Below are 12209 nucleotides of genomic sequence, written 5' to 3'. Positions count from 1 at the left end.
AACATCATTTTTGGTCCACGAACTTTACCAAATTATCATTTTAGGTTTGTGAACTTTGAAAATATCATTTAAGGTCCACCAACTATGAGTTAATATCATTTGAAATACTTTTTACTATTTCCAAATTTTTTTGGACGAAAATACCCTCAATACCTTAAAGAGTGTATATTTTTAATAAATTTATCATATACTCATATTTTTTTTTATAAATATCTGTACAATATATTTTTGACAAATTTTCTAAATATAATTTGACCTTCAATATTATCATTTAATTTTGTGACACGCAAGAAAAGATCTTTATTCAATTTTTTATTATTAAAAAAAGTTCTTTATTCAATTTAAAAAAAATAATATAAAAAATTGAAGAAGCAATTTTACTTGCATGTCACAAAATTAAGTGATAATATTTAAGGTCAAATTATATTTAGAAAATTTGTCAAAAATATATTGTAAAGATATTTATAAAAAAATATGAATATATGATAAATTTATTAAAAATATATACACTTTAAGGTATTGAGGGTATTTTCGTCCAAAAAAACTTGGAAATAGTAAAAAGTACTTCAAATGATATTAATCTATAGTCGGTGGACCTTAAATGATATTTTCAAAGTTCACGGACCTGAAATGATACTTTGGCAAAATCCGTGGATCAAAAATGATGTTTTCACTTCTAAATAAAACCATATAACTTTGCATTCAATGTTCATCTCCCACCAGACAGACAGATATATCATGAAAACACAAGTTTGCCAGAGAAAAATTCGATATTATTAATATCTTCAACAAACTTGACAACTAGTAAAATTTAAGTCTTACAGCTATGAGGAATCAAATTTTGATTATATGACAAACCCAATTTTCTTTATTTCACACTACTACTACATTCCATTCTTGAATCTTCATAGTTGACACTCATAATTATTGATGTTATTACCATTTGATGGACAAAATGATGTAACTCTATATTTATTTACTTTCACTTAAAAGCACACCTACGCATAAAAAAAAACACTACCAAAAAATGCACCAACCATTTCAATAACTTGGCTTAGAAAAATGGCTTAATTCTCCAATTTGATTGCACCAATATTTGTACATCATGCAAAGAGATAACAACCTGCACAATAATAATCAACGGATCCAAATCGTCCTACATTTTTCTCAAGCTCGAAAATAAATTATGATCAAAACAAACTGAAAACTAATTTTCGGTCCAATTCACACTAAGTAAAGAATTTCCCTTTTTGAATGTGTTTAATCAACGAAGACGAAAATCCCAATTGAAAGAAAATAAAATATTTGGAAATTTACCAGAAATCAAGGCACAAATTCATTCTCCAACAAGGGTTTCGTCCGCGTCTCCATCGCCACCGGCGCCTTCGTGTTCCCCACTGGCGTCATCGGCAGCGGCACCCCCACCTCCGCCGCGTGCTCCATCCGCCGGAGCTTCTTCCGCCGCCGGCACCCCCTCACATAAACGAACAGCATTACCAGCGCCGCCACAAGCGCCACTCCTCCCACCACCGCTGCTAGTGTTATCCAAACCCTCCTATTCCCTCCCCCTTTCCCCTCTCCGCCGCTTCTCCGCGGCGCACCTCCGCCTGGTGCCGGTGCCGGCGCCGGCGCCGTCTCCACCACAATTGAGTAATGCCCCTGGTCAGCGGTCAAACAAGTAGTCCCATTCACAACATTCTCGAATTCCAGGCTACCGTCCAAAGCGAAATGCACGCATTTAGGGGCTAACCCTCCCGGCCCGGCCCGTACCGTTGGGAACGTTACCGAAATGCGGTCACCCGAGGCCCGAATATCGAGCTCGGAGAGATTTTTGGCGGATAAATTGGAAGCATCGTAGGCTAAAAGCCCTAAAACCGGAGCTAAAAAGGTCCGGCCGGGAAGAGAATAGTATAGTGAAGACCAATTTCCCAAACTGTGGTAAACCAACACAAGCCGCTCAACATAGGGCTGCGCAGTCACACCTACTGGTAGGTGAAACTCCTTATAAACCACCCCCTTCCGCCGCAGGCTGCCGCTCCTAAGCCGCAGCGCCGCCACGGATATTCCGGTCAAATTGGACGGCACATTGCCTTCGTAGACAATGCCGGTCTTCGGCCTGACTAAAGCCTTAAAAGCGTAGTCCTGTAGCAGAGAATCGAGCGCGATAGCGGAGAGCTCCGATCTCGGTTGAGCAACCGCCGCTTGGAACAGGAGAATTGTGCAGAGATAAACTAGAAGCATCGAGAAAAAGCAATCCGAGATTCAAACAAGCCTCTTCTGAAAATGCAGTGAGCTATAAATCGAGAGTGCTTTAATGGCCGCCAATGCCATATCCCCTTTCCCGATCTGCAAAAAATCAAATCTAGCTAGAAGGATTCAGCAGCAATGAATTGGATCGGAAACTTGCCTAAGATAAGAGGATCTGTGGGAAAAAATCAAGGGATTCTGGCATGAAGTATCAAGTTTGCAGAAGCTGAAAAAAAGGGAAGAGAGTTAATATATTTAGGAAATTAAAAAAAAAGTACAACTGGAAAGGAAAATAAATGGGGAGCAACTAACCACACCACACAGCTGTGGTCTGCGACAGAGCAGATTCCACCGCTTCTCCAATAATTACATACCCTCGCCCAATAATGGGATGACACATCGGATCGGGATTAGACCATTAAAGACAAAAAAAAATGAAAAAATAAAAAAAGGACTAGCGAAATTTGCTAAAAGCATTAATCTTGGGTAAATTATTTTATTGTGATGGCCATGGCCATTTCCTAGCTATTTTTAACTCATTATTTATGTTAAAAATCTTCCACATCACTCTATAACAAATCGTGATACTCGTATTTTATTGTAATCTTCTGGGAATATATCTTAAAGTTTCATAAAATTTACGTTCTTGTGAGTAATTATTGTGACAAATCATTTCCTTACTAGTGAAGTGTGAATTATCATGAGTTAGAGCAGTAATAAATTTGGCCCGGTTGACCTTGCCCCCCCTTTTGCTTTAATTCGTCCCTTTGTTTTGCTATTCATATGCATTAATGAGCATATGCCGTTTTTAAAATACGGAGTAAAATTTAATTTTCTGATTCATAGATTTTAGTGGAATCTTTATCTACATACGTCGATCGGTCCCAATGATTATCGAAATGTTTCAAACGCGACACCCACGGTAGTGTAGAGACTATAGGCCAATGGTTGTGTAACGTTCATAAGCCATGAGCGCAAAAATTTAAGTATTTATAGAGACTATATTTTCTAAAGTTTGAATTTGGAATTTCGAAATACTAATTTCTAGGATCTTTTGAGATGATAGATACTTATAATTTAAGTTCAGTCAAATTATATAGCTAAAATGTAAGAAGAGTTATCTTAGCAGCAGCTTAAGAGCATCCGTAACACGTCTCGTTGCTGTCTCTATCTCGTCTCGGAGAAACGACACGGCAGCGAAACGGTGTTGCAGGGATACGTCTCGGTCTCGTCTCGGAGGGACGGTTGGCGCGATAGCTCGCCACGTGGCGGTGGAAGCTCCAGGGGTCGCACATTCGACACCGTGGAGGAAGAGAAGGAGGCGGCCGAGAAGGAGGAGATAGGTCGTCATCCATACAACCGCAAGGACACGATGACTCTGTTCAACGCTTGGGTCAGCGTCTCATACGATCCCATCGTCGGGAATCAACAAACCCGCAAGTGTTTTTGGGAAAAGGTCACCGACCCCTACAACGAGAACAAGCCGTCTCGATCCCGCCGCCGCACCATGAAGATGCTCTGCAGTCATTTTGACCAAGTCGACAGAGATGTCAAAAAATTTTGCGGCATCTACAAGAATAAAGAGGCTCAATACCAAAGAGGAACCAGTGGAGCCGACATTATGAGAGCGGCTATGCGAGTCTTTTTTTATGACAACGGCAAAGAATTCAAACATGTCGATGTTTGGGAGGGAGTCAAAGACATTGAAAGGTGGGCCGGCGGTGTCCAGTCCAGCACGGGCTCGAGCTCAAAACGCACGAAGCACACGACGGGTGGCCAATACTCGTCTGGTGAGGGCGGGTTAGACAACGCCTCACAAGAGGTTGAGGGCACGACCACCGACGCACGGGGCTCCTCTTATGGGCATCGTCGGCCGCAAGGGACCAAGGCGGTGAAAGGGCTAGAGGGAGGAGGGGCCGAGGCGAATCAAGCCAGGCGGGCTCGGTCTCGGGCTCGAACACCCTATTGTCCATGTACTTGACCGCCACGATGGCTGACACTTCCCGCATGACGTCTCCCCAATATCAAGCCCATCTTGCCGGAATTGAGTATATGGCAAGACAAATTGATATTCCGCCTCCAGGTAGCTTGAGTGCACCGCCACCGCCTTCAGGGGATGATTCGCCGGCGGAGTAATTCTACTCAATTTCTATAAAATTGTATTTTAAATTATGTAATTTTTATTTTTTTAGGATTTTAATTATGTGTATTTTTTTTTGTTTTTTTGATTTTTAAGTTGTAATTTTATTTTATTTAATGAAGTGTGTTTTTATTAATTGAATTTGTTGGAAATAAAAATAAAAATGAAATTGAATGAATAGTTAATGGATTAGATGGTTAAGAGATGAAGGGTTGCAGGTGCTGTCTCTTAGTTAAGAGATGAGATGAAAAAGTACAGTGGAGCCCATGAATAGTGAATAGATGAGACGGTTAAGAGACGGATAAAAGATAACTTTGCGGATGGTCTAAGCCTCTTTACTAGGAGTAATATAAGGTGTGTCGGCCTATGACCACTATGAGCGTCGACGTAACACAATCGTGGGCCTTGGTGGACCACGACCATGAACTCCGTGCTACATTATTTTACTCTGAAATTATAATAGACGTAATTAAATAAGCCATTAGAATACAATTCAACTTATTATTTATAATGCACAAATTTCATAAATATGAAGCAATCAACCATCATGGACTTGGAATACATTGGTGGGCCATCATCATGAACTTAGGAACAGTTTAACAATAATTTCTCATACATTCTTTAAATTTTGGAAACAAGATTGCAACATGGTATGATGATTTTAGCCTGTTTACTTCGAGGTTCCAGGTGATCCTCTCAATGTTTCGAGGTGCTCTCTTTGTTGTAATTTTTAATACATGTTTTATACATTGATGTTTATATCTGATTAAGGTTATTGAATTTTTTTTTTGGATGGTTAATACCTTTAAATTTAAAGGTCTGGCTACAGAGGACTCGAACCTGTGGCCTCATGTATTAACCTCTCTACCGCTTGACCAACTCACACACACAAGGTTGTTTAAGTTTTAGAGACATGGACTACCTCTACTGCACAATGTAATTTTTTTTTATGTTTTAATGGTATATTTTTTTGATAAGGTTTTGTGGATACCGAAGACTTTAGGCTAATTCATCTCGTTATTAAACTGATATGCTGTATGTTTTTCTACAGTTTTAAAAGTAGTATAATTTATTTTCCTATTTCTAATGGAGTAGTATTTTTTGCACACATTTAATCAATTCAGATTTGTTTCCTGTGTCTTGCATATATAAATAAGAAAACAGATGACATCCTAACTGTAATTGATTCTAAGATGGGGCCACACTACCTTGATGTATGTAAACCAAAAAGTATTTATGTCACTAACTGAGGCATCTATGCAGAATGCTGTATAAATAGAGTAGGCAGAGTTACAGTTGCTCCATAAAGATGAAGAAATAAATTTACAGCTCCCAATCGCCAATTCACACTGTCATAACTCATAAAGAAGCAGACAAAGCTTACAAGTGTTCGACCAAATTCTTTCTGTAGGAAAAAAAGAACAAAACAAAGTATTAAATCATCAGCATGCGACAATAATTTACCAGAAATACAATGATTTACAGAAAAAAAAGTAAAACGGATTAAAAAATCGAAAGAATACAGCTGACAGATTCCTCATTCACAAAAATGAGAAACTGGGATCAACTCAACTAAACTCAAACCTTAAGATGAGGCGGCACAGCTGAGATCCACTCAATTTTTTCTAACATCTTCTCCTGGCATCTGTACATACGGGTTGGTTGTGCCAGTAGTTTGTGGAGTCTCTTGGAAATCTACAGACAGGGCAGTTTTGAGAGAGACATTTTGTGGTGCTTTGATTGCGCCATTGGGAACCGTTGGAGTTGGAGAGGCTGCAGAGGGTTGTATATTAGAAGCTGTAGTTAACTTGATGGGGTAGACCTCTGTGACCTCTTCACTGCCTTCATCAAAATACACAACATCCTGCATGGTAAGCTGATGGTATTCAACAATCTCCCTCAGGAAACGATTCTCCCTTGCATATACTGAGTTCTCTTGGGCGAGTCGAGCTTTCTCAGCCAAAAGAGACTCGAGCTGGAGCCTTATCTGATAAACAACATTTCAATTCACTTATTAAGTATGTACTTATAAATCCCGGACAGATTTGTAGTAGCAATTGAATGAACCATCTCCTTTTTTCATATAAGGATAAGAGGAATGTAAAGTGTAGAAACGCCTAAGCAAAGTGTGAATCCTGTAGTTAAAACTCAAAAGTGCATATAAACGGAGCATCTTTTCAATGCTGAAAACACAAATACTGTGCGTAACAAGACTCTCAAAACACATATTTGTGTAAGGAATAGGAAACTTCAGCTTTTGGCCACCAAATGGCACGTGGCATCCCTTTTCACCCAGAGGATGAGGATCTTAGAGACATTTCAGTTATCTAATACATATTCTCTATGTTTGCAAACGCCCACACAAATACACAATGCAAGACATATATTTCAATAATATGCACAACCTTATTATTGTAATGGTGATAAGCACATGGTTCAGTAGTTAATTAAAGGGCCTCGAATAACCTTTAAAGGTTAAACTAAGTAGCAAGTTTATAATAGCATAGAAATCATAAGTTTTTCAGATCGAGGACTTCAGGTACGTAATGTGGGTACTTTTCTTGTTGGAAATTAGCCTAGCAAGACAGCATACATTTACTCATAACAGTGACCAACTGCTAGATATATAAAATTTGATTGCACTCCTCAAGTTCTTTTAAAATTAATGTTGATACTTCAAGAGAAAAACCCTCATATAAGTCTGGAACATAACATTTTAATAAATTTTGTCTGAACTTAAATGTATATTGTGAGTTGTGACTTGATACTGGAATAAGAATTTTAACTAATTCAAAGATGCAAGTATAGTGCTAAAACCTTCCCGTGAGGATAACATTCATGTGCCCACAGACAGACAGACGAGACAACGCAATCTGTTATGCAGAGTTTCTTTAATCAACCTACCTCAATACTCAACAAATGGTATAAAAGCCCCGGAAGGTACATATTGTGGCTGAGATTTACTTATCTTTTGAGCTCCAACAATGTTTTAAAAGTTGTTAAGTAATTAAGGTCCAAGAACTTTGATAAATTGACCCCAAAGCATAAATTATATATATACATCACATTTTGGCACATAAAACATTCACATATTTTCTTTGATTGATATCTTCAAATATGAGAATTCCAAAGATGTTTTGATAAAATGATTTGGATGTGAAATAACCATGGAGGAGGATTTCAGAATCAGTGATAATGACACCAGACAAGGATGGTTCAGATTTTTTAACTTCGTTACAAAATTTCATCCGAAAAGAAAAAAAGGTGGCTATCCTTCTATTGGTGAGAAGTTACTTACCAAGTCATCATCATCTGGGTTATCACCTTTTTCACGACTTTCCCTAAGCATCCTGTTTTCTTCTTCTAGCTGAGCACATCGGTCTTTTGCAAAAGCAAAATCAGCTTTGACTGTGTTCATCTCTCTCATCAGAAGTTTTGCTTTAGCAGTCGTTGCCATCTCAACCTGAGAGTGTGGAACAGATACTATCATGCATCTCATAAATATTACCAAAATTCTGATTTCCGAACTGCACGTAGCAGCTTCATCTCAAGTTAGATGGATGCTTCAAGTGACCAGCAATATCGACTATATGCTTCACATTACCACAAAAAACAATTTAGCGGAATGACTTAACAAGCATAAATGCAATGATTATGTAATGCAAAATACCAAAGGTGAAGTTCTGAATTAGAAATTAAAACAAGAGAAGAATTCTAACAGAGTCACGTGCAAGATTAGATACAAAGGGATATGATGCTTATTTGTCATCTGGCGACAAAGTGCCAATAAGAAAATGTTTTAAAAGCCTCTTTTTATTGCAGGGTTGCTTCAATTTACTGGCTCCACCATCACCCATGGTATAATCAATTACGCGTACGCATTTAGGCTATCGGAAACCAATACAACCTCTCTTTAAATGCAATTTTTCTAAATCTTGTTTTCTTTAATCCAACATGACTCTTTACAAGCTAATGTATAACATAGCACCATGACAATCATCTTTATAAATCCTTCTACGCAGTCTAACTGAATAAGCATCCAAGGTATCTTGAACACCATGAACAGTGTTCATACTCATACAAGTTACTGAATACAGTATAGTTGACATTGAGATCCTTTAATATTGCAAGTATTTATTAACAAAAGATATTATAGTGTGCATCATGGGTTTAGACATGCAGGACTTGACAAAACAGCATAAAAGAAAAAAAAGGTGTTAGCTCGAAACAATCTCGTGTTCTAAAACCAATACTACAAAGTTGCAACCTTACGTCGCGAGATGCCTTCAACTGTGTTTCCTCTGTACTGTGATTCTTAGGTTGGACATGACTCTGTTGCATAGGTTGTCGTCTCAGGTTGTCAAAATCAGAAGCCTGGTTCTGTGATCCGGAGCTATTATTCTTTTTCCTTATCTGAACCTTACGAGTCTCTTGAATTAAGCCCGCAGTACGGTTCTCAACAGCTGTGATACCCTCCTGCAACAGAGTAGAGGGTGTGTTATTTTGGTGATTTACGCCAAAAAGTGATTTTAAGGTACCATCTGACTAACTATGTAGAAAAACTGGCAAGAAAATATCCACCAAGAAATAAAACTATAGTTAAAAGACTTCACATGGCAAATATCACTTACAAGTTACAATCTCGTACTCCTGTCACAACTCAAATAGAAAGAAACAGGGGAAAGAAAGCCTACCTCAAGAGATTTTCCAATGGTGCCACCGATATAATTAAGGGATGAAGCAATAGCATCTAGTCCCTTCTGTATCCCAGGGCCTTCAGTCTTCCGACGGCTGTCTTGAGAATCATATGTGCTATGGTACTGAACAAAGGAGAAAATGAATAAGTTGAGTAAAAGAATCATGTGGAAAAGTTTGGTTTTTGGTAGAAAAAGGTCTGAAGTGATTCCTTTACCACCGATCTTCATAAGATTACTGTGAATTTGACATTCCGCATGGTCAAATTGCTTAAAATAATTTAAGCAAAAATTTCGCACCTGGCCCCTTTTGCTTCTATCAGATGCCCCAAAAGTTGTCTCTCTGGGTGTCTCGTGTTTCTTAGCAGTATCCTCATCAATAATTGATTTAGCTTTCTGAGCAAGCACCCCCCAGAATCCTTGCTTAGATCCATTTATGCTTTTCTTTGGTGCATGGTCATAGATGGATGGATCCTATATTAAATACTGATAAATTACTTCAGCAAGTACAAGATGATCGGAGAGAGATCTGCACAGTCAATCTAATTCTAAAAAAAACCAGAATATTATCAACTTAGGTTTTTGTTAAACCATAGTAACCCTACATAAACAAAGTAGTTACAAGAAGTAGTCAATAGATTAACTTAATGCAATCAAGATCCTGTATTAACAAGGAGTACATTATTCTGAAATAATAAAAACTGAATGTAATGATGTGTTGAATTCACATGTGCGCGTTCACGCACACCAAGGAGATAAAGAGAGGTTTAGGTGGGAGGGGGTGATACTAAAGAAATAGTCAAGGAGAAGGCAATTGGTTTGGGTATGGGTTGAAGAGTGTGTTAAGATAGATTATTCACTCTCAGAAATGAAGCCATCAACCTGTTAACAATGTTTCTAATGTCCTGGAATAAGTGCAATATGCGATATGGAATGTCACAATTTATTAATTATAGTATATCAACAAAAGGCGGTTTGGTACATTTACAAACTATAGAAAATGACCATCAGTTGCAAGAGATAAGGTAATCTGGATGAAAAGTGGACATATGTGACTAGAATCCATCCTGCCACCAAATCCAACACGAACAGAACTTTAAGCATGTACACAGAATTCATCAAGAGTCCACCTACCAAAGTTAAGTTATCAAATGATACAAACTTCTGCTGCTGATTCCTAGATCCAAATATAATCCTAACCATAGCAGTGAAATTTTAAAGGAATTCATAATACAACATGTAGTCTCTCTACATATCCCAATTCAGACCCTACAGCAAGCCTTCAACCAAGACCCAATAAGAGATAAGATTACTTGTTCAACTGTCCATGAATGCATAAGTCATACTCATACCACTCACTACTATACCTATCAACTATCAAGAAGAAATATCTAACCTAAAGCCAATTTCACGTTCACCAACAGATTAGGAGAGTAAACCCTATAAAATCCAATTGAACCAGGGGGGAAGGTTGTCGATTGGTCTACATTTATCATTCTAGAACCACAAAACATCACAACTCATGGAACATTGCACCGCAAACTCAAATTGGGGAACAGAAAAACTGAAAACACATTGCTATCATAAAACAATAAATAAATAAAAAGAGGTACAATAGGGAAAACTTTCAATTCAAAGTAAATCAGCAGACCTAAAACTAAACACGAATAGCAGCGCCAAAAATCGCACCCTAACAGCGGAAGGAGAAGAACCGTGCGGGGAAGAGAGAGCCGACTGTTCGTAGACAGAAGAGAGCGATGAATCCCTGTACGCCGACGAAGCTCTGATAGCTTTGGCGGCGAGCGAGGAGGCAGAAGAAGAAGATGAAGAACTTTCAGCGGACGGCGGCGGAGGAGAATCGTAAGTATAGGAGAAGCCGCCGTCTGCCTTGCCGATTTGCTGCCTCCTCCTAAGAGCCATTGTTTAACAGCGAACAATAAACCGGAAAAGAACTTTTCCTGAGAGAATTGACGGTTTTAACACCTAAAAATTGGGGGGTTTCTGAAGAAATAATAAGAATGTGATCAGGATTGGGAAACGGAAATGAAGAAATTGGAAAAGAAGAAGCGATAGTGTCAACGCGATTAAGACGATCAGTTGAGTAACGTTGAGTTCACGTTGGCCCACTGAATTCAATCTGCATCTCTTTCTTTTTTCATAAATCTTTTTTCCATTTTTAATTTATTAGTGAATGATCAAATGTAATTAACAGTGTATTACAAAATGTATTATATCTTACATATATATTTAGTGGATGGTGATCAATTGAGATTTTTTTAGTTAATTGAGAATTTAGATGCACTATCAGCCACTCATTTTTATTAAATGAGTGGTTCAGAATTTGCTACATGGAAAATATTTTTAGATTAAGTAAGTATGAAATGACAGAATAGTAATTTTATGGTACATTTTATTCAATAAATACTTTTTTTAATTTTATTTTTTTTATTTTTTTTTTAAATTGATTTTTTTTAAATTTTTTTTGTCAACTACATATACAATTCATGTCAACTACACACATATAATGTCAACAATGTGTACAATCCATGTCAACTACATATACAATTCATGTCAACTACACACATATAATGTCAACTATAAGTTGTTGACATTTGATGTGCAGGCTATTGACGATAATACCCCCGAGTTAACATAATCTACTTGCAGTTGACATTCCGAAAATGTTGTGGATGTGTGGCTGAAAATACATCCAAATTCTCAATTAAGCTAAAAAATCTCAACCTAACCGGACCCTATATTTAGTTATATATATAGATATTAAAAATATTACTAGTAAAATTTAGTGAATTGAGGAAATTTAATTAATTTATTTTTTCGATAAATATTAATACTTAAAATATACTCCTTATAAGGTTAGTGTCTATAAAATTTTATATAAGAACACATAAGTACGTATTACTTCAAAAAATGTATGTGGTAACACATTTTAGAGTACAAGTTTTTTATACATGACTGATAAAATATAAAAAATACAAAAAAAATTATTGAAGCATTGTTAATGACGAAATGAAATTCGCCATATTAAAGAGAAAAAGTTGACTAAAAATAGAAATGTCTATTTTTATAGTACAAATCAAAATGATAAGATTTGCCTATTTTTATGGGAC

General features: G+C 37.3%; 2 protein-coding genes across 3 annotated transcripts; both read right to left on the bottom strand.

Moving 5' to 3' along the window:
- Nucleotides 1–1049: 1049 nt before the first annotated feature.
- Nucleotides 1050–2581, bottom strand: LOC121811190. Its single transcript, XM_042211995.1, has 2 exons — nucleotides 2560–2581; nucleotides 1050–2473 (listed from the first exon to the last, which is right to left on the bottom strand). The coding sequence occupies exon 2, from the start codon at nucleotides 2239–2241 to the stop codon at nucleotides 1324–1326; it is 918 nt and encodes a 305-aa protein (XP_042067929.1). The 5' UTR covers nucleotides 2242–2473; nucleotides 2560–2581; the 3' UTR covers nucleotides 1050–1323.
- A 3095-nt stretch (nucleotides 2582–5676) lies between these two features.
- LOC121740839 lies at nucleotides 5677–11200 on the bottom strand. 2 transcript variants are annotated; one of them, XM_042133468.1, is made up of 7 exons: nucleotides 10771–11200; nucleotides 9382–9555; nucleotides 9082–9207; nucleotides 8660–8863; nucleotides 7686–7850; nucleotides 5972–6374; nucleotides 5677–5792 (listed from the first exon to the last, which is right to left on the bottom strand). In XM_042133468.1, the coding sequence occupies exons 1-6, from the start codon at nucleotides 10999–11001 to the stop codon at nucleotides 6003–6005; spliced, it is 1272 nt and encodes a 423-aa protein (XP_041989402.1). In that variant the 5' UTR covers nucleotides 11002–11200; the 3' UTR covers nucleotides 5677–5792; nucleotides 5972–6002. The 2 variants fall into 2 exon arrangements, with proteins under 2 accessions (XP_041989402.1, XP_041989400.1); XM_042133466.1 differs by having other exon boundaries at nucleotides 5677–6374.
- Between the last annotated feature and the right edge of the window lie 1009 nt (nucleotides 11201–12209).

The sequence above is a fragment of the Salvia splendens genome, chromosome 7, assembly GCF_004379255.2.
Source record: "Salvia splendens isolate huo1 chromosome 7, SspV2, whole genome shotgun sequence".
Taxonomy (NCBI): domain Eukaryota; kingdom Viridiplantae; phylum Streptophyta; class Magnoliopsida; order Lamiales; family Lamiaceae; genus Salvia; species Salvia splendens.
The sequence above is the reverse complement of the archived record's forward strand: the minus strand, read 5'-3'. Positions and strand labels throughout refer to the sequence as shown.

Excerpts from the sequence above, each read along its gene's own strand:
- LOC121811190 (XM_042211995.1), bottom strand. The coding sequence starts at position 2,241 with ATGCTTCTAGTTTATCTCTGCACAATTCTCCTGTTCCAAGCGGCGGTT.
- LOC121740839 (XM_042133466.1), bottom strand. The coding sequence starts at position 11,001 with ATGGCTCTTAGGAGGAGGCAGCAAATCGGCAAGGCAGACGGCGGCTTC. Across the intron at positions 9,208-9,381 it reads ATAGAAGCAAAAGGGGCCAG|TACCATAGCACATATGATTC; the intron begins GTGCGAAATTTT and ends TCCTTTGTTCAG. Across the intron at positions 8,864-9,081 it reads CCATTGGAAAATCTCTTGAG|GAGGGTATCACAGCTGTTGA; the intron begins GTAGGCTTTCTT and ends ACTCTGTTGCAG.